Source organism: Ursus americanus, chromosome 9 (assembly GCF_024610735.1).
Source record: "Ursus americanus isolate L20-20 chromosome 9, mUrsAme1.1.p, whole genome shotgun sequence".
In the NCBI taxonomy this organism is placed as follows: Eukaryota; Metazoa; Chordata; class Mammalia; order Carnivora; family Ursidae; genus Ursus; species Ursus americanus.
Genome location: NC_142135.1, coordinates 79380187 through 79399219, shown reverse-complemented (window position 1 = coordinate 79399219; position 19033 = coordinate 79380187). Strand labels below are relative to the sequence as shown.

The 19033-nt window shown below is 38.6% G+C and overlaps 1 protein-coding gene across 3 annotated transcripts in view; it reads right to left on the bottom strand.

Annotated features, from left to right (window-relative positions):
• Nucleotides 1-6272: 6272 nt before the first annotated feature.
• PRKDC (protein kinase, DNA-activated, catalytic subunit) overlaps nt 6273-19033 on the bottom strand; it is a 224653-nt gene continuing 211892 nt past the window's right edge. For 2 of the 3 annotated variants that reach the window (XM_045789112.2, XM_045789115.2), the window contains 6 exons: nt 12213-12302; nt 11729-11800; nt 11452-11653; nt 10730-10918; nt 9996-10135; nt 6273-6981 (listed from right to left, as the gene is read on the bottom strand). In XM_045789112.2, the coding sequence (XP_045645068.2) occupies nt 6777-6981; nt 9996-10135; nt 10730-10918; nt 11452-11653; nt 11729-11800; nt 12213-12302 (898 nt within the window). In that variant the 3' untranslated portion in view covers nt 6273-6776. The remainder of the gene's footprint in view (nt 6982-9995; nt 10136-10729; nt 10919-11451; nt 11654-11728; nt 11801-12212; nt 12303-19033) is intronic. The other variant, XM_045789113.2, reaches the window with a different exon arrangement.

Genomic DNA, 19033 nt, shown 5'->3' with positions numbered 1-19033 from the left:
AGAGTGAAGCCAACCATAAGAAATGCTGTACTGTAGGAAACAAACTGAGGGTTGCTGCAGGGTAGGTGGTGGTAGAATAGGTAGAACAGGGTTAATTGGGTGATGGGCATTAAGGATGGCACTTGATGTAATGAGCACTGGATGTTATATGCAACTGATGAATGACTAAATCCTACCTTTGAAACTAACTTAAAAAAAAAGTGAGAAAAAAAATAGACAACTGCAGCCATCAAGAAACAACAATGGTAAACCTAGGGAAGGGAGAAAAAAGAATTTTCCAGCATTACGATTTTCATAACTTCCAGTTTGAAAGAAAAGAGATTACAAGGCTTACCAAGAAACTCTGGTAAATATAACTATATAAATAAATATTGGTTTATAACTACTATTTTTATGTAATTTAAAAGACAACTGCACAAAATAATAATTCTATATTAATGGGGACATATACATAAAGATGTATTTGTAACAACACCACAAAGTGGGAGACAGCCTGGAGCTTTATAGGAACAACGTTCTTGTATGCTATTAAAACTAATTCAATCCATGTTGTTATAAATTTAGGGTGTTAATTATAATCACCAGAATAACCTGTAAGTAAAAACTTAAAAACATACAGAAAAGGAAACAAGGAGGGATTTCAAATGGTATATTACCAAAATTGATTAAATACAAAAGAAAACAGTACTGAAATAATTCAGGGGAAAAATACGATACTTATAAAAATCAAATAGAAAAATGACAGAAGTGCTTCCTAATCACTTGAAATATGAATGAATTAGACTCATTAATTCAAAGAAAGATATTGGCAGAATGGATTATAAAAGCACAATCCAATTATATACCATATACAGGTGAATCATTTTAGAGCCAAAGTGACAAACAGATTAAAAGTTAAAAAAAAAAAAAAAAAGGAAAAATATATTCTATGCACTAGTAACCAACAGAAGGCTGGCATGGCTACGAATATCAGAAAATAGACTTTGTGTGAGACCAGAAAAAAAAAAAGCACATTGTATATCAGTAAAAAGGTCAATCCATCAAAAAGATATAACAATTATTAAGATACACACACCAAAGAGGAATCCCCCTCCCCCAGACATGAAGCAAACATTGACAGAGTTGAAGGGAGAAATAGACCTACAATAACAGTTGGGAGACCTCAAGACCCCAATTTCAATAATGGAGAGACAGAACATCCAGACAAAAGAACAATAAGGAAATAGAGGGCTTGAACAGCACTATAAACCAACTAGACCTACAGACATAGAACACTCCACCCAACAAAAGTAGAACATACATTCCTCTAAATGTACCTGGAGCATCCTCCAGGATAGACCACATGTTAGGCACCAAACAAATCTCAGTAAATTGAAAAGATTGAAATCTTGTGAAGTATTTTCTCTGACCAAAATGCAATGAAGCTAGAAATCAATCCCTTCTTTAGAAGGAAAAGTGGAAAAATTCCAAATATTTGGAGATTGACATACTCTTAAAACAATGGAGTCAAACATGAAATCACAAAAGGAAATCAGAAAATATTTTGATACAAAGAAAACAAAAACACAATATTATGCCAAAACATAATGCAACAAATGCAATAGTCACATGTAACACCTACATTAAAATATAAAGATGGTGAGATGCTGGGGTGGGTCAGTCATTAAGCATCTGCCTTCAGCTCAGGTCATGATCCCAGGGTCCTGGGATCAAGTCCTGCATCAGGCTCCTTGCTTGGTGGGGAGCCTGCTTCTCCCTCTGCCTGCTGTTCCCCCTGCTTGTGAGCTCTCTCTCTCTCACTCTGTCTCAGAAATAAATAAAATAATAAAAAAAAAAAAGATGGCAAATGAATAACCTAAGAATAACCTTAAGGACTAAAGAAAAAAAGAGCAAACTAAACCCAAAGCTAGAAAATTAATGAAATAATAAAAGTTAATGCACAGAAATGAAAGAGTATAGAAAAATAACAGAATCAACAAACCAAAAGTTGGTTCTTTGAAGATGTCAACAAAATTCACATGCTTCCTTTTAAACTAAAAAAAAAAAAAAAAAAAAAGACTACACAAATAACTAACCAGAAATGAAATTATCAACCTTACAGAAATAAAAATATGAACGTGTTAAATAACCTAATTAAAAAGGATAAATTCCTAGAAATATTAAATACCAAAATTGCATCAAGAAGAAATAGAAAGTCTAAGCAGACCTATATCTAGTTAAGATAGAATTAGCATCAAAAACCTCCCAACAAATACCTGAAACCATAAAACTCCCAGAAGAACACAGGCAGTAATCTCTTTGACACTGGCCACAAAAACATTTTTTCTAAATATGTCTCCTGAGGCAAGGAAACAGAAGCAGAGATAAAGTCTTGGGGCTACATCAAAATAAAAAGCTTTGCACAGCAAAGGAAACAACAAAATGAAAAGGCAACCTACAGAATGGGAGTAGATATTTGCAAATGATATGTCCAATAAGGGTCAATAACCAAAACACATATAACTCAACACCAAAAAGCCCAAATAATCCAATTAAAAATGGGGAGAGGACCTAAATAGACATTTTTCCAAAGACAACTTACAGATGGATAACAGACACATAAAAAGATACTCAACATCACTAATCATTAGGGAAATGTAAATCAAAACCACAATGAGATATCACCTCATACCTGTCAGAATGGCTAATATCAAAAACATAAGAAATAAGTGTTGGAGAGGATGTGGAGAAAAAGAAACCCTTGTGCACTACTGGTGGGAATGCGAACTGGTACAGCCACTGTGGAAAACAGTATGGAGATTCCTCAAAAAATTAAAAATAGAATTACCTTATGATCCAGTAATTCCACTAAAGAAGATGAAAACACTAATTTGAAAATATATATGTACCCCTATGTTTACTGCAGCATTACTTACAATAGCCAAGGTAAGGAAGCAATCCAAATGTTCACTGACTTGATGAATGGATAAAGATGTGATACACACACACACACACACACACACACACACACACACACACACGAATATTACTCAGCCATAAAAAAGAATGAAATCTTGCCATGTGGAACAACATGGATGGACCTAGAGAGTATAATGCTAAGTGAAATAATTCAGTCAGAGAAAGACAAATATCGTATGTGGAATTTAAGAAACAAAACAAACAAAGAAAAAAGACAAATAAAAAACCAGACTCTTGAATACAGAGAACAAACTGGTGGCTCCCAGAGGGGAAGTGAGTGGAGGGAGGGTGAAATAGACAAAAGGGATCAAGAGTACACCTACCTTGATGAGCACTGAGAAATGTATAGAATTGTGGAATAGGGTGCCTGGGTGGCTCAGTTAAGCATCTGCCTTTGGCTCAGGTATTAATCCCAGGGTCCTGGGATTGAGCCCCACATTGGGCTCCCTGCTCAACAAGGAGTCTTCTTCCCCTCCCTCTCCTTCTACCTCTCCCCTGGCTTATGTTCTCTCCCTCTCACTCTCTCTCAAATAAATAAATAAACTCTTTGAAAAAAAATTGTAGAATCATTATATTGTACACCTGAAACTACTATAATACTGTATGTTAATTATACTTCAATTAAAAAAAAAAGAAAAACGACAAAAATAAATACAAAAAGAAATCTCCCAACAAAGAGCTGGTCAACACCTAGATGACTTCATTGATGAATTTTATAAAACACTTAAGAGATAACACCAATCCTGGGGCACCTGAATGGCTCAGTCGGTTAAGCATCTGACTCTTGACTTCAGTTCAGGTCATGATCTCGGGGTCGTGAGATCGAGCCCACATTGGGCTCCATGCTCAGCACAGGGTCTGCTGGGATTTTCTCTCCACTTGCTTCTCTCCACACCGGCACACACACACTCTCTCTCTCGAAAATAAATTTTAAAGTCTTAAAAAAAAAAAGGTAACACCAATCTTTCTCAAACTTTTCTAAAAAATATCAGAGAAGTTAAAACTTCCTAACTCATTTGAAAAGACCATCATCACCCCGATACCAAAGCCAGACAGAGGATCCATAAGAAAACCAGACCGATATCCCTTATGAACTCTGATTCAAAAGTTCTCAACAAAATACTAGCAAACAGAACCCAACAGCATAGTAAAAGGATTACTCACCATGGCCAAGCAGGATTTATCCCAGCAATCCTGGGATGGTTCAACATCTAAATATCAATCATTGCAATTCACATTCATTAATGAAGAAAAACCACAAGTTCATCTCAATTAATGCAAAAAGTATTTGACAAAACTCAACACTCTATGATGATGAAAATCTCAGCAAACTAAGAACAGAAGGGACCTTTATCAACATGATAATATGTAAATGTCCCACAGCTACCATAATACTCAATGGCGAAAGATGAAAATGTCTCCCTACAGTTGAAGAAAAAACAAGACAAGGATGCCCACTTTTACCATTGTTAGTTAACACTGTACTGGATGTTCTAGTCAGACCAATTAGGCAAGAAAAAAGAAAAGCACACAAATTAGAAAAGAAGTTAAATTATTATCAGATGATATGACCCTACATATAGAAAATCCCAAAAAATCTTATTATTATTCCTATTTACTTATCATCAGTACAGATATCTTCTTTTATTCCTGGTTTCCAGACAAATATCTTTATTCAGCCAAGAATCACAGGTTGGGGACAAGATATGGGTTAGACATGTAGTCCCCCATGTGTAATGAGGTCATTTACCATTCTGAGCAGTTGTGCAATTGTCTCTGAAGGCTGTATACAGTAACTTTTTACCTCATTCACATGGGTTTGGATACAATTTCAAGCAGACAGCTTTGAAACTGGACTTGTGTACACAGTCATCTTGTAAAAATCAACTTTTACTGACACAAAAAACAGTCGTTAAAAAACAGGGTTTCCCGTAACGTGGGGATTGGTCAATACATCCCACATAATCAAGACACAAGCAAAAATGATGGTTAATTAGTTGTTAAAGAAAACAATATATTATAATCAACACCAAGGTAGTTTGTTTTGTTTTTGTGTTTAGCAAAAAGTATTTCCTAGCTCATGTGCATACTGGATTTTCACATACATGATCACTTATTTTTCTTTGAGATGAAATTTCTTTGGTTTAATACCATTTGTTGAGAATGTACTGGTTTATTTTTAATATCATGATGCATTCAACCTGTATGTATCAGAATGACTTCTTGAGTAGTACAATGAAATATTTTATAAGGTGAACATTTTGTTTCTGAAATTGCATAGGAGCTATACACCACTTTGGGGAAAAAATTTAATGTTTCATATTCCTAAGATTATAATTTTTCAAAAGCATGCAAGTCTCCAAATATAAATGTTTAAAGAGACAATAACAAAAAGCTCAGAGCCAATCTGAAATCAGTTCAGGTGTGTGCAGGACAGATGAGCAGAGACTCTGTGAAGGAAAGGAAGCCATTTTTGTGTTTCATAATTTGATCTTGCTGTTTTAGAACGTATGTTTTCTCTCCAAATAAGGATTTCATTTCCATAGGGTTTTGTTTGTTTTTTCCTAGAATTGAAGTGCTCTGTGCTATCCCTATCATCATACTTGCAATTCCCTAAGTTAGAAATTCTGAGTCTGGAATGCCAAGCACTTTTATCTATCTTCCTATTGTGGATATGAGTAGCAGAAGTGAGTGGTAAGACCAAGGGTTTTGTTTTTGTTTTTGTTTTTTTTTTCTCTCTTCTAAATACTGTCTCTTCCCGAGAACAAATCTATCATAAAATGTCTAAGAGAATAAAATGAAAGAAAGTAGCCTAGAAAAAATCCTAAAATATCAAAAGCAATAATTTCTAAATATTATAAACCATACCATTCTTTATTATTCCTGTACTGCTAATATAATGTCTGTACTGCTAATATAACATCTTATCATTTATGCTGTTGGCTTTACTCTCATAAAATCTTAGTAATTAAGTCTTCTGGGTGTTATTTCCAATGTGTCATAATTACTAATGAGAATACTGCATGGAATATTCATACTTACACCATTTATTAACATAGCTGGTTTATCTGAGTCATAGCACTTGTAGTACGCTATATTCTTGACTGATTGCTTCTATGAGCCTATATATATGTTTTCCCACTTTAAATCTATTACGACCCAACCTAATCTTTGTTTATAACCTAATCATTCATTCATAACAATACTCACTTATCCGTGACGATCTTGATCAGACTCCTGCTACAAGACTTTACCACTAAACAGATTTCTTCTCTTCAGTGCTTCAGGAAAATTAGCACATTGATGGCTGTAGATCAAAGTTTAGGAGATTCTTTTTATTTAAAGATTGTATTTATTTTTTTTATTTTTATTTTTTTAAAGATTTTATTTGGCAGAGATAGCGACAGCCAGCGAGAGAGGGAACACAAGCAGGGGGAGTGGGAGAGGAAGAAGCAGACTCCCAGTGGAGGAGCCTGATGTGGGGCTCAATCCCAGAACGCCGGGATCACGCCCTGAGCCGAGGGCAGACGCTTAACCGCTGTGCCACCCAGGCGCCCCTAAAGATTGTATTTATTTATTTCAGGGTCAGAGAGAGAGACACAGAGAGAAGAGCATGAGCAGGGGAGAGAGGCAGAGGCAGAGGGAGCAGCAGACTCCCCGCTGAGCTGGGAGCCCGACGTGGGGCTCGATCCCAGAACTCTGGGATCACGACCTGAGCTGAAAGCAGATGCTTAACCATCTGAGCCACCCAGGTGCCCCAAATTTAAGAGATTCTTTAAACACTTTCATGCTTTTAATCTGCTGACTTCCACAGTTCTTCATATCCAGGGCTCCCATCCTATCCAAGTTCTGCCAAGGATGTTGGGGTCTGTTGCCTGGTCAATCAAGCACTTTACTTGAGCCTCTTCTGACAGTCCACTCTCTGGTTGTTGGGCACGGATGTTGTGATCTTTGCTTCCTCGTGCTACAGCCACATAATCTCTAAAGGCAAGTGCCTTCTCATGGCCCAGGAACAGCTCATCACTGCAAAAAAGATTAAACAAATTCAAAAACATGAACAATTATTTTTCCCCTGTTGCCTGCATTTCTAGCTATCCTATCTAAACACTACCTTTCATCACTTATAGAATATTTTCTGTGGCTTAAAACCTTGAAATCAAGGGACTGGATTTGTAGGAGCATAGAACATGAATAATGTTGCTATTAACATTTGTCTACAGGTACCTGGCTGGCTCATTTGGTAGGGCATGTGACTCTTGATCTCAGGGTTGTGAGTTAGAGCAGCACATTGGGTGTAGAGATTATTTTTAAAAAACAAACAAAGCTCACCTAATAAAAATTCTAACTGAATTAAAAATATATATATTAAAAAATTTGTCTACAAGATTTTGTATAAATGTACACTTTCATTTCTCTTTGGTGTGTAGTTAGGAGTGGAATTACAGGGCCAAATGCTAATTCTATATTTAACTTTTTCAGAAACTGCCAGACTGGGGGTGCCTGGGTGACTGAGTCGTTAAGCATCTGACTTTGGCTCAGGGTGTGATCCCAGGGTCCTGAGATCAAGCCCCACAATGGGCTCCCTGCCCCGCTGGGAGCCTGCTTCTTCCTCTCCCACTCCCCCTGCTTGTGTTCCCTCTCTCGCTGGCTGTCTCTCTCTCTCTCTCTCTCTGTCAAATAAATAAATAAATAAAATCTTAAAGAAAGAAAGAAAGAAAGAAAGAAAGAAAGAAAGAAAGAAAGAAAGAAAGAAAGAAAGAAAGAAACTGCCAGACTGTTTTTCATAGCAGCTGCATCATTTTACATTCCTATTAGCAACATACAAGGGCTCCAATTTCTCCACATTCTTCCCAACATGGGCTATATTTCATTTTCTAAAAAGATTTATTTATTTCAGACAGAGAGAGAGTGCAGGGGGAGGGGTAGAGGAAGAGCGAGATACAGAAACCTAAGCAGACTCCGCGCTTAGTGCAGAGCCTGACTCTGGGCTTGATCTCACAACACTTAGATGATGACCTGAGCTGAAACCAAGAGTCAAATGCTCAACCGACTGTGTCACCCGGGCACCCCTATATTCCATTTTTTAATTATAGCCATTCTAGTGGGTGTGAAGTGGTACCTCTCTTTGTATTTCTCTGATGACTAATAATTTTAAGCATCTTTCCATATGCCATTTATATACCTTCTTTAGAGAAATGTCTGCTCAAATCCTTTGGTCACTTTTAAATTGGGTTGTTTGTCTTTTTATTGAATTATAAGAGGTTTTTTTTTTTTTTTTAATGAATTCCAGATACAAGTCCCTTATCAGCTCTGACTTTCAAATATTTTCTCCCATATTGTGGGGTTGTCTTTTTACTTTCTTGATGGTATCCTATGAAGAACGAAACTTTTAGGTTTTGATGAATTCACTTATTTTTTTCTTTCCTTGCTTGTGCTTTTTGGTGTTATATCTAAAAATGACAGATGTCATTGCCAAATCCAGGTCATGAAGATCTACCCCTGTGCTTCTTTGAGTATTTTATAGTTTCAGCTCTTACATTTAGGTCTTTGATCCATTCTGCATTAATTTTTGTGTATGGTGTGAGATAGGGATCCACTTTTGTTCCTTTGCCAGAGCCATTTATTGGAAAGACCATTTGTACCCTGACCAACTGACTTTACTATTACTTAATTTTTACGTAAAGTCCAACTTTTTTTTCCCTCTTGTGAAACATTTCTATAAATTTGTTTGTTTTAGACCTCAACAAGAAAAATTTTTGAAGCTAACCTAAAGGCTAACCCTATGTGGATTCTTTTTTTTATTTTTTATTATGTTATGTTAGTCACCATACAGTACGTCCTTAGTTTTTGATGTAGTGTTCCATGATTCATTGTTTGCGTATAACACCCAGTGCTCCATGCTATACGTGCCCTCCTCAATACCCACCACCAGTCTATCCCATCCCTCCACTCCCACCCCTCTGAAATTCTCAGTTTGTTTCCCAGAGTCCATAGTATCTCGTGGTTCATTCCCCCTTCTGTTTACCCCCCCCTTCATTCTTCCCTTCCTTCTCCTACCGATCTCCCTGCTATTTCTTATGTTCCACAAATGAGTGAAACCATATAATTATTGTTTTTCTCTGCTTGACTTATTTCACTTAGCATAATCTCCTCCAGTCCCATCCACGTTGCTGCAAATGTTGGGTAATCGTTCTTTCTGATGGCTGAGTAATATTCCATTGTAGACATGGACCACATCTTCTTTATCCATTTGTCTGTTGAAGGGCATCTTGGCTCCTTCCACAATTTAGCTATTGTGGACAATGTTGCTATGAACACTGGGGTGCATATGGCCCTTCTCTTCACTGCATCTGCATCTTTGGGGTAAATACCCAGTAGTGCAATTACTGGGTCACAGGGTAGCTATGTTTTTAACTTTTTGAGGGACCTCCACACCCTATGTGGATTCTTGTCCCAAAGCCCATACTACATTCTCCACACCTGTGTGGTATGCCCACCATAATCATATTTTGTCTCAAAAAGGACAAAAGCAAATTTAGAATCTAAATCTCCTCTTATATATAGAAATATTATTGTAATTGTCTAAAAATGCTCTTGCTGGGGGCGCCTGGGTGGCTCAGTTGGTTGAGCATCTGCCTGCTCATCGGGGAGTCTGCTTCTCCCTCTCCCTCTGCCTCCTCCCCCCACCCCCGCCCCAGCTTGTGCTCATGCTCACCCTCTCTCTCTCAAATAAATAAAATCTTTTAAAAACAATGCTCCTGCTGTTCCTCACATTGGTCCAGGTTATTCCAGACACTGACCTGAAGACTGTGCTCAGAGGGCAGAGGCCAAGTACACAGCATTCAGAGATACAGACCCTGCCCAGCCTTGGAGAAGTCAACCTTCTTAAGCCATGCTTTTTTCATTTGTAAAATGAAGATAATAATGCTAACATCACAGGCTAATGGAAAGTATTCACGACTTAATACATTAATAATTCTTCAGTAAATAGTAACATGCTGGCGTTTTGTTTTTTTCTTCACAACCAACCATCTTACCAAGTAATAACTGCTGGGTTGGCACCTGCTAACTTTCTCTTAGCATAATGTATTTTTTGTCGTGGATACCAATTTTCTTCAGTTACATTTATTTCTTGAATCCATGATCCTCCTTTTTTTAGCATTTTCTGTTCAAAATTCTAAAGGAAAAGAACATGATATTCTCTGATTATAACAGTTTATATGATCACATTCAAACAGACTGAACAAGTAACGATTTTGTAATAGATATCTTTACTGGGGAGAGCTTTATAGCTTTTTATACACATTCTAATAGTACTACCCGTAACAGTGACAATGACAGTGAAGGACTGCAGTTAGGTATCACACCCTATTAAGGATGCCATCAATAAGCTTCACTCTTTTGGGGCTGTATTATGAAGAACCTCAATATTTAAGAAAGCACTATGTGTCAAATCAAGGGATCTCAGGTGGAAGAGATTTTAAGCTAAAAGTTGTCTCAGAAATCAGACCCACCACCAATGGGTCTATATTAACTCCTCGCTAGAAATACGCTCATTTGAAACAACAGTTTTCTCCAAATGAAGATTATGTCACGTATCTGGTTTTCAAGCCAACTGCCCCCAAATGTTAATTTTAAAAAATACTACACAAAACAATGTAAATATTTTAACAAGCACAATTTGGTGTATTTCCATCATATAATAAGAGACACCAGATAAGTCCTTGGTATACTGTAATAATAAGTGAAAAGTACATAAAAACAAGCCTACTTTCCAGTCAAAGGAAGGTTCCTTTATAAACACGTCCATGGTGTTAGTAAGCAGGTCAGAGTGTGAGCGGAAGGCTCTCAGTGCATGCACCATGACACTGGACATAACACCTGCTTCTTTCATTGGTAACATCAGATTGATAAATTGGCGAGTCAGACGAAAAGGCATCAACTCGGGGACAGGCAGAAACTAAAGAGAAAAAATATGTACGAGACGGAGAACATATGAACTAGAAATCTCAAAATAAAAGGCAAAATAAAAGGCACAAAGCATCCTTCCACAGTTAATTGTTATTCACAGTTAGTGAAAATATGAATGCTTCTTTTCTTGGAATTAGCTACACAGATGTGAATGCACTGTGCCCAAGAGTAATCAACACAGTCATCTTTGCAATGCACAAACCTATACATGTAGGACCACGCAGCCTGCAGAGATTTTGAAGTACATTAGATTAAGGGGCTTCATAAAACCTCCTTATAGTCTTCCCTTTTTATAGGAACACATTTTATTCTTGGCTTTGATTATATAATTATCATCACACCTTCTGTAACCTGTTTGAACAAGGCCAAAACAAAGTTGAGATTACCCCTTATTCTTTAAGAATGTCAAATTTAAAAGCTAATTGATATGTCATTTCTTCCTTAAAAACCATCCAATTTCCAGAAGGTCCTATGACTATGGTTCTAAATGAGCAAAGAACTATGACAGCAAGGTGAGCATACCTGAGTAGCTGATCCGAATGCATGTCCAAAGTCGATTCCGATCATTCCACCTGTCTCCATGCTTACCATGAAATTGTTCAGATGTCTGTCTCCAATGCCCAGAATCCAGTGGCTAATGCACATAAGAGCATGAGAGCTGGCAAAGTGGGAGCGAAGCGCCAGGAAGGCCTCAGGGCCTGTGCTCATCTTCAGAAAGGCCCGCCTGAGGGAGGGAGACATGATCTCTGTAGTCTCTGCTATACCACCAACTGGTTTGTACAGTCAAAAGGATACTTACTTTAAGAGATCAGCTGGCACTTTACTTTCTCTCCTTCTAAAAGATGTGACTGTTTCAGAACGACTAGCTGCCCTATGATTTAATAATAGGAAATGTCTAATTAGAGCAAATTTCTGTGACTTGAGATTTAAAATTTAAAATTATTTATATTAAAGCTCAATTATCAAAAAATAACTAGGTTTTGATGATCTGAGGCAAAACTTCCTCTTTTTTATTTTATTTTATTTATTTATTTGAGAGAGAGAGAGCATGAGAGAGAGACCACGAGCAGGACGGGAGAGGTAAAGGGGTAAATAAATCCCCCTCGCTGAGCAGGGAGCCCAATATGGGGCTCAATGCCAGGACCCTGGGATCATGGCCTGAGCCAAAGGAAGACGCTTAACCAACTGAGCCACCCAGGCACCTGAGGCAAAACTAGAAAGTAACACGCAACTTTGAGAAGAATTAACTAGTTAGTAAAAAGGAAAATCAAAACAAAACTTACTTAAACATTGACATGTAAGCGCTAACGTCGTACTTCCCAGACATCTTCGTCAGCCAGTCTCTATATTCACATGGTGGTGCTTTAGGGTCACTAACAAGAAGGAAAACGGGAATCAGCACGAGGAAGATATTTAGCATTATAATGATTTCAGTGGCAAAGATCACCAAGAATTCACTGAAAAGCAGTGAAGAGTTAGGGAAAGAAATGTGACTTTTAATCCTATTTAATATTAACACTGAATCCATGCTACTCTGGATCTGGAATCTCAATATACCATTATTCATTCTTAGTTACTCCTGAAGAAACCAAAGCTATTTCCTATGCAAAAATTCAGGCACAAAATGATTACATACAATAAATTTCCACTTCATACAGAGAAGAACAAGATGAACTAAATGTAAGAGTTTATGATTCAGGCATATGGTTCTAAAAATCTGGTAATAAAAAGAACCTTAGCAACAAGATGACAGCACAACATGCAACTTACTCAGAGTAGGCAGGAAATGATAAGCCATATTACTACTACAAACTAAAAGGCCGTGGATTATGTGTTGAAGATGGATTAAGTCTGTTTTTGGATTGCCACACTTTGGCTTCACCATTTCCAGTATGCAGATGCATACAAAATCCATACTAAATATGATAAGATATTTTCTTAAGTGACAATGGCTTTGAATTGAATTTACAAAGCTGTTTTTGGTAATATTTCACAGGCAAAAGACATACCGGGCTGTTGGAAACATGGGTTTGTATGTTCAGCCACTTCGGGGCTTGTCAAAAGCTTTAACGAGTTTTCCTAAAAAGAAATCTAAAGATAGAACTATTTCACTTGTTAGTAGTGTGATCACTTAAAGTGAATTTTTTCTGAGTTGCTACTACATTAATTTCACAATACAGCTTTCCATTTCAGTCTAAATTCTCTCCAAGTTTCATTTGGGATGAAAATCTTTAGGTTGGAAAACTGCAACATGTAAATTAAGAAAAAAGGAGCAATGATTTTACCAATAGGGACTGGAAGTGCCCTATTTACTAAAAGGGCCTGTAAGTAGTGGGAAGTAATTTATACACTTCTGTATTTGAAAAGCACTTTAAGCTCTATTGATACCTATGTTTACATTATGTATTTATTTTACATTACTATCCCATCTTAGAAACGGAGGCATGGGAACAAGGGAAAGACAACTCACTTTTTCAAGATTCCTACTGTAGGGGGGAGTTAAGATGGTGGAGGAGTAGGGAACCCCTTTTTCAGCCAGTCCCCTGAGTCAAGCTGCATAGGTACCAGACCAGCCTGAACATCCATGGAATCAGCCTGAGACGCAGGAAGATACATTTGGATCTCTACAAATGAACATCTCCAGCGCTGAGTATTGAGGTACAAAGCGGGGAGCCGTGAAACTGCGCACAGATATTGGAAGATAAACGGAAGGGGAGGGAGCCGCCACGTTCGGGCTCCGAGAAGCGGTAGCCACCTGCACGGGGGAGCGGGAGGACTCCCGGACCGGCACACGCCAGAGAGCAGATTGAGACCATGAGCCGGGGAAGCGCGCCACCAGACTGAAATGGAGCTCCGATGTGCTCACTGGAACCAGACTGAGACCTGGAGCTCCGGAGGGCGCAGGGGCGGATGGCGGCTGGAGGTGTTAGAAACACAAAAGACAGAGACGCGCTGGCCCTGGAAGTGAGGGCTGGGACGCCAGGTGTGGGGCGCACATCCTGGGACGCTGCAGGGTTGAGCAGCACCAACAGACACAGAGTTAAAGTGGCCAGAACATCAGTGAAGAATGGTCCGCGATCCCTCTGTTCTGACACAGAGGCTGCGATTTGGCCACTGCTGCACTGACTCTAAGAAGAAGCACAGCAAACCGCCAGGGAACGCCGCCAAAGAACAAAAGCCTGGAAATACCAGCTCACAGTGTGCCCACCCCCATTCCCCTGAAGGGGACACAGAGACTTCACCCAAACAGGGTTGCCTGAATATCGGCGCGGCAGGCCCCTCCCCCAGAAGGCAGGCTGAAAAATAAAGAAGCCCACATCCCTAAGGTCCCTGTAAAACAAGGGTGCACTGCCTGGGTCCTGGTCAATAATTTGGGCTCTGGACAACCCCGCAACCTCTCCTCATCAGAATAACGAGAAGGAGAAGTCCCCCCCAGCAAAGAAAAGACAATGAGTCTGTGGCCTCTGCCACAGAACTAATGGATATGGATATAACCAAATTATCAGAAATGGAATTCAGAGTAACAATGGTCAAGATGATGTGTAGACTTGAAAAAAGTATTAACGAAAATGTTAACGAGAATATAAAATCTCTAAGGGCAGAAATGAGAGCCAATCTGGCAGGAATTAAAAATTCTATGAGCCAAATGCAGTCAAAACTAGAGGCTCTGAGGGCCAGGGTGAATGAGGCAGAAGAACGTATCAGCGAATTGGAGGATGGGTTAGTAGAAGACAAAGCTAAAATAGAATCTGGGCTTAAAAAAAATCCACGCTCAAGAATGTAGGTTATGGGAGATTACTGACTCAATGAAACGTTCCAATGTCAGAATCAACAGGTTCTCCGAGGGGGTGGAGAAAAACAGAGGTCTAGAAGAGATATTTGAACAAATTGTAGCAGAAAACTTCCCTAATCTAGCAAGGGAAACAAGCATTCATGTCCAAGAGGCAGAGAGGACCCCTCCCAATCTCGACCACGACAAACCTACGCCACATCACGTCATAGTGCATTCGCAAATATTAGATTCAACAATACAGTACTGAAAGTGGCTAGGGCAAAGAAATTTCTCAGGAACCATGGCAAAGGTATCAGAATTACGTCAGACTTGTCTACACAGACCTACAATGAGAGAAAGGGTTGGGAGGGCATTTTTAAAGCTCTTTCAGAGAAAAACATGCAGCCAAGGATCCTTTATCCAGCAAGGCTGTCATTCAGAATTGATGGAGAAATAAAGACCTTCCAGAATCGCGAGTCATTGACCAATTTCGTAACCACGAGACCAGCCCTACAGGAGATATTAAGGGGGGTTCTATAGAGGTAAAAAGGCCCCAAGAGTGATACACAACAGAAAGTCACAATCGATAGAAACAAAGACTTTACTGGCAACATGGCATCATTAAAATCATATCTCTCAATAATCAGTCTCAATGTAAATGGCATAAATGCTCCCATAAAGCGCCACAGGGTTGCAGATTGGATAAAAAGACATGACCCAGCCATTTGCTGTCTACAAGAGACTCATTTTGAACCTAAAGATACGTTCAGACTGAAAGTAAAGGGATGGAATACCATCTTTCACGCCAATGGATCTCAAAAGAAAGCTGGGGTACCAATTCTCGTACCAGACAGATTGGATTTTAAACTAAAGACTAAAGTTAGAGACACAGAAGGGCACTACATTATTCTTAAAGGATGTATCCAACAAGTGGATATGACAATTATAAATATATATGCCCCCAACAGGGGAGCAGCAAGATACACAAGCCAACTCTTAACCAATATAAAGAGACATATAGATAAAAATACGTTAATAGTAGGGGACTTCAACACTCCACTATCAGCAATAGACAGAGCACTGGAGCAGAAAATCAACAAAGAAACAAGAGCTTTGAATGTCATACTAGACCAGAAGGACCATATAGATATATATAGAACACTACACCCCAGAACCAAAGAATACTCATTCTATTCTAATGCCCATGGAACATTCTCAAGAATAGACCATGTTCTGGGACACAAAACAGGTCTCAACTGATACCAAAAGACTGAAATTATTCCCTGCATATTCTCAGACCACAACGCTTTGAAATTGGAACTCAACCACAAGGAAAAATTTGGAAGAAACTCAAACACTTGCAGACTAAGAACCATCCTGCTCAAGAATGATTTGATAAACCAGGAAATCAAAAATCAAATTAAACAATTTATGGAGACCAACGAGAATAAAAACACAATGGTCCAAAACCTATGGGATACTGCAAAGGCAGTCCTAAGGGGGAAATACATAGCCATCCAAGCCTCACTCAAAAGAATAGAAAAATCTAAAATGCAGTTTTTATATTCTCACCTCAAGAAGCTGGAACAGCAACAGAGGGACAGGCCTAATCCACGCACAAGGAAGCAGCTGACCAAGATTAGAGCAGATATCAATGAACTAGAAACCAGGAGTACAGTAGAGCAGATCAACAGATCTAGAAGCTGGTTCTTTGAGAGAATCAATAAAATTGACAGACCGCTGGCAAGACGTATCCAAAAGAATAGAGAAAGGACCCAAATTAATAAAATTATGAATGAAAAAGGAGAGGTCACAACCAACACCAATGAAATTGGAAGGATTATTAGAAACTTTTATCAACAGCTTTATGCCAATAAATTAACCAATCTGGAAGAGATGGAGGCCTTCCTGGAAACCTATAAACTACCAAGACTGAAAAAGGAAGAAATTGATTTCTTAAACAGGCCAATTAATTATGAAGAAATTGAGTCAGTGATAAACAACCTTCCAAATAACAAAACTCCAGGCCCGGACGGGTTTCCTGGGGAATTCTACCAAACATTCAAAGAAGAAATAATACCTATTCTCCTAAAGCTATTTCAAAAAATAGAAACAGAAGGAAAGCTACCAAACTCATTCTATGAGGCCAATATTACCTTGATCCCCAAACCAGGCAAAGACCCCCTCAAAAAGGAGAATTACAGACCGATTTCCCTAATGAATATGGACGCCAAAATCCTCTACAAGATCCTGGCTAATAGAATCCACCAGTACATTAAAAGGATTATCCATCATGACCAGGTAGGATTCATCCCTGGGACGCAAGGGTGGTTCAACATTCACAAATCAATCAGTGTCATAGATTTTATCCAGAAAGAAAAATTCAAAAATCATATGATTCTCTCAATAGATGCAGAAAAAGCATTTGACAAAATACAGCATCCTTTCCTGATTAAAAACCTTCAGAGTGTAGGGATAGAGGGTACATTCCTCAATCTCATAAAAACCATCTAAGAAAAGCCTACAGCAAATATCATTCTCAATGGGGAAAAGGTGGAAGGCTATCCCTTAAGATCAGGAACACGACAAGGATGCCCACTCTCGCCACTATTATTCAAGACAGTACTAGAAGTCCTTGCAACAGCAATCATACAACAAAAAGGGATAAAAGGTACCCAAATCGGCAAAGAAGAAGTCAAAATATCTCTCATCGCAGATGACATGCTACTCTATATGGAAAACCCAAAAGAATCCACTCCCAAACTATTAGAAGTTATAGAGCAATTCAGTAATGTGGTGGGATACAAAATCAGTGGTCAGAAATCAGTGCACTTCTATACACGAATAATGAGACTGAAGAAAGAGAAATTAGGGAATCCATTCCATTTGCAATAGCACCAAAAACCATACATTACCTTGGAATTAACTTAACCAGAGAGGTAAAGGATCTATATTCTAGAAACTATAAATCACTCTTGAAAGACATTGAGGAAGACACAAAAAGATGGAAAAATATTCCATGCTCATGGATCGGAAGAATTAACATAGTTAAAATGTCCATGCTACCCAGAGCAATCTACACTTTCAATGCTATCCCGATCAAAAAACCGAGGACATTTTTCAAAGAACTGGAACAAATAGTCCTTAAATTTGTATGGAACCAGAAAAGGCCCCGAATCGCCAAGGAACTGTTGAAAAGGAAAAAGAAAGCTGGGGGCATCACAATGCCGGATTTTGAGCTGTACTACAAAGCTGTGATCACAAAGACAGCATGGTACTGGCACAAAAACAGACACATAGACCGATGGAACAGAATAGAGACTCCAGAAATGGACCCTCAGCTCTTTGGGCAACTAATCTTTGACAAAGCAGGAAAAAACATCCAGTAGAAAAAAGACAGTCTCTTCAATAAATGGTGCTGGGAAAATTGGACAGCTACATGCAAAAGAATGAAACCGACCACTTTCTCATACCATACACAAAGATAAACTCCAAATGGACGAAAGACCTCGATGTAAGACAGGAATCCATCAAAATCATAGAGCAAAACATAGGCAGCAACCTCTACGACACTGGCCAAAGCAACCTTTTTCATGACACATCTCCAAAGGCAAGAGAAACAAAAGATACAATGAACTTGTGGGGCTTCATCAAGATCAAAAGCTTCTGCACAGCCAAGGAAACAGTCAAAAAAACTAAGAGGCAGCCCACGGAATGGGAAAATATATTTGCAAATGATACTACACATAAAAGACTGGTATCCAAGATCTACAAAGAACTTCTCAAACTCAATACACGGGAAACAAATAATCAAATCATAAAATGGGCAGAAGATATGAATAGACGCTTTTCCAATGATGACATACAAATGGCTAACAGACCCATGAAAAAATGTTCAAAATCATTAGCCATCAGGGAAATTCAAATTAAAACCACACTGAGATACCACCTTACGCCAGTTAGAATGGAAAAAATTGACAAGGCAAGAAACAAGAATTGCTGGAGAGGCTGTGGAGAAAGGGGATCCCTCCTACGTTGTTGGTGGGAATGCAAGTTGGTACAGCCACTCTGGAAAACAGTGTGGAGGTCCCTTAAAAAGTTAAAAATTGAGCTACCCTATAACCCAGCCATTGCACTACTGGGTATTTACCCCAAAGATACAGACGTAATGAAGAGAAGGGCCATATGCACCCCAATGTTCATAGCAGCATTGTCCACAATAGCTAAATCATGGAAGGAACCGAGATGCCCTTCAATAGATGACTGGATTAAGAAGTTGTGGTCTACATATACAATGGAATATTACTCAGCTATCAGAAGGAACGAGTTCTC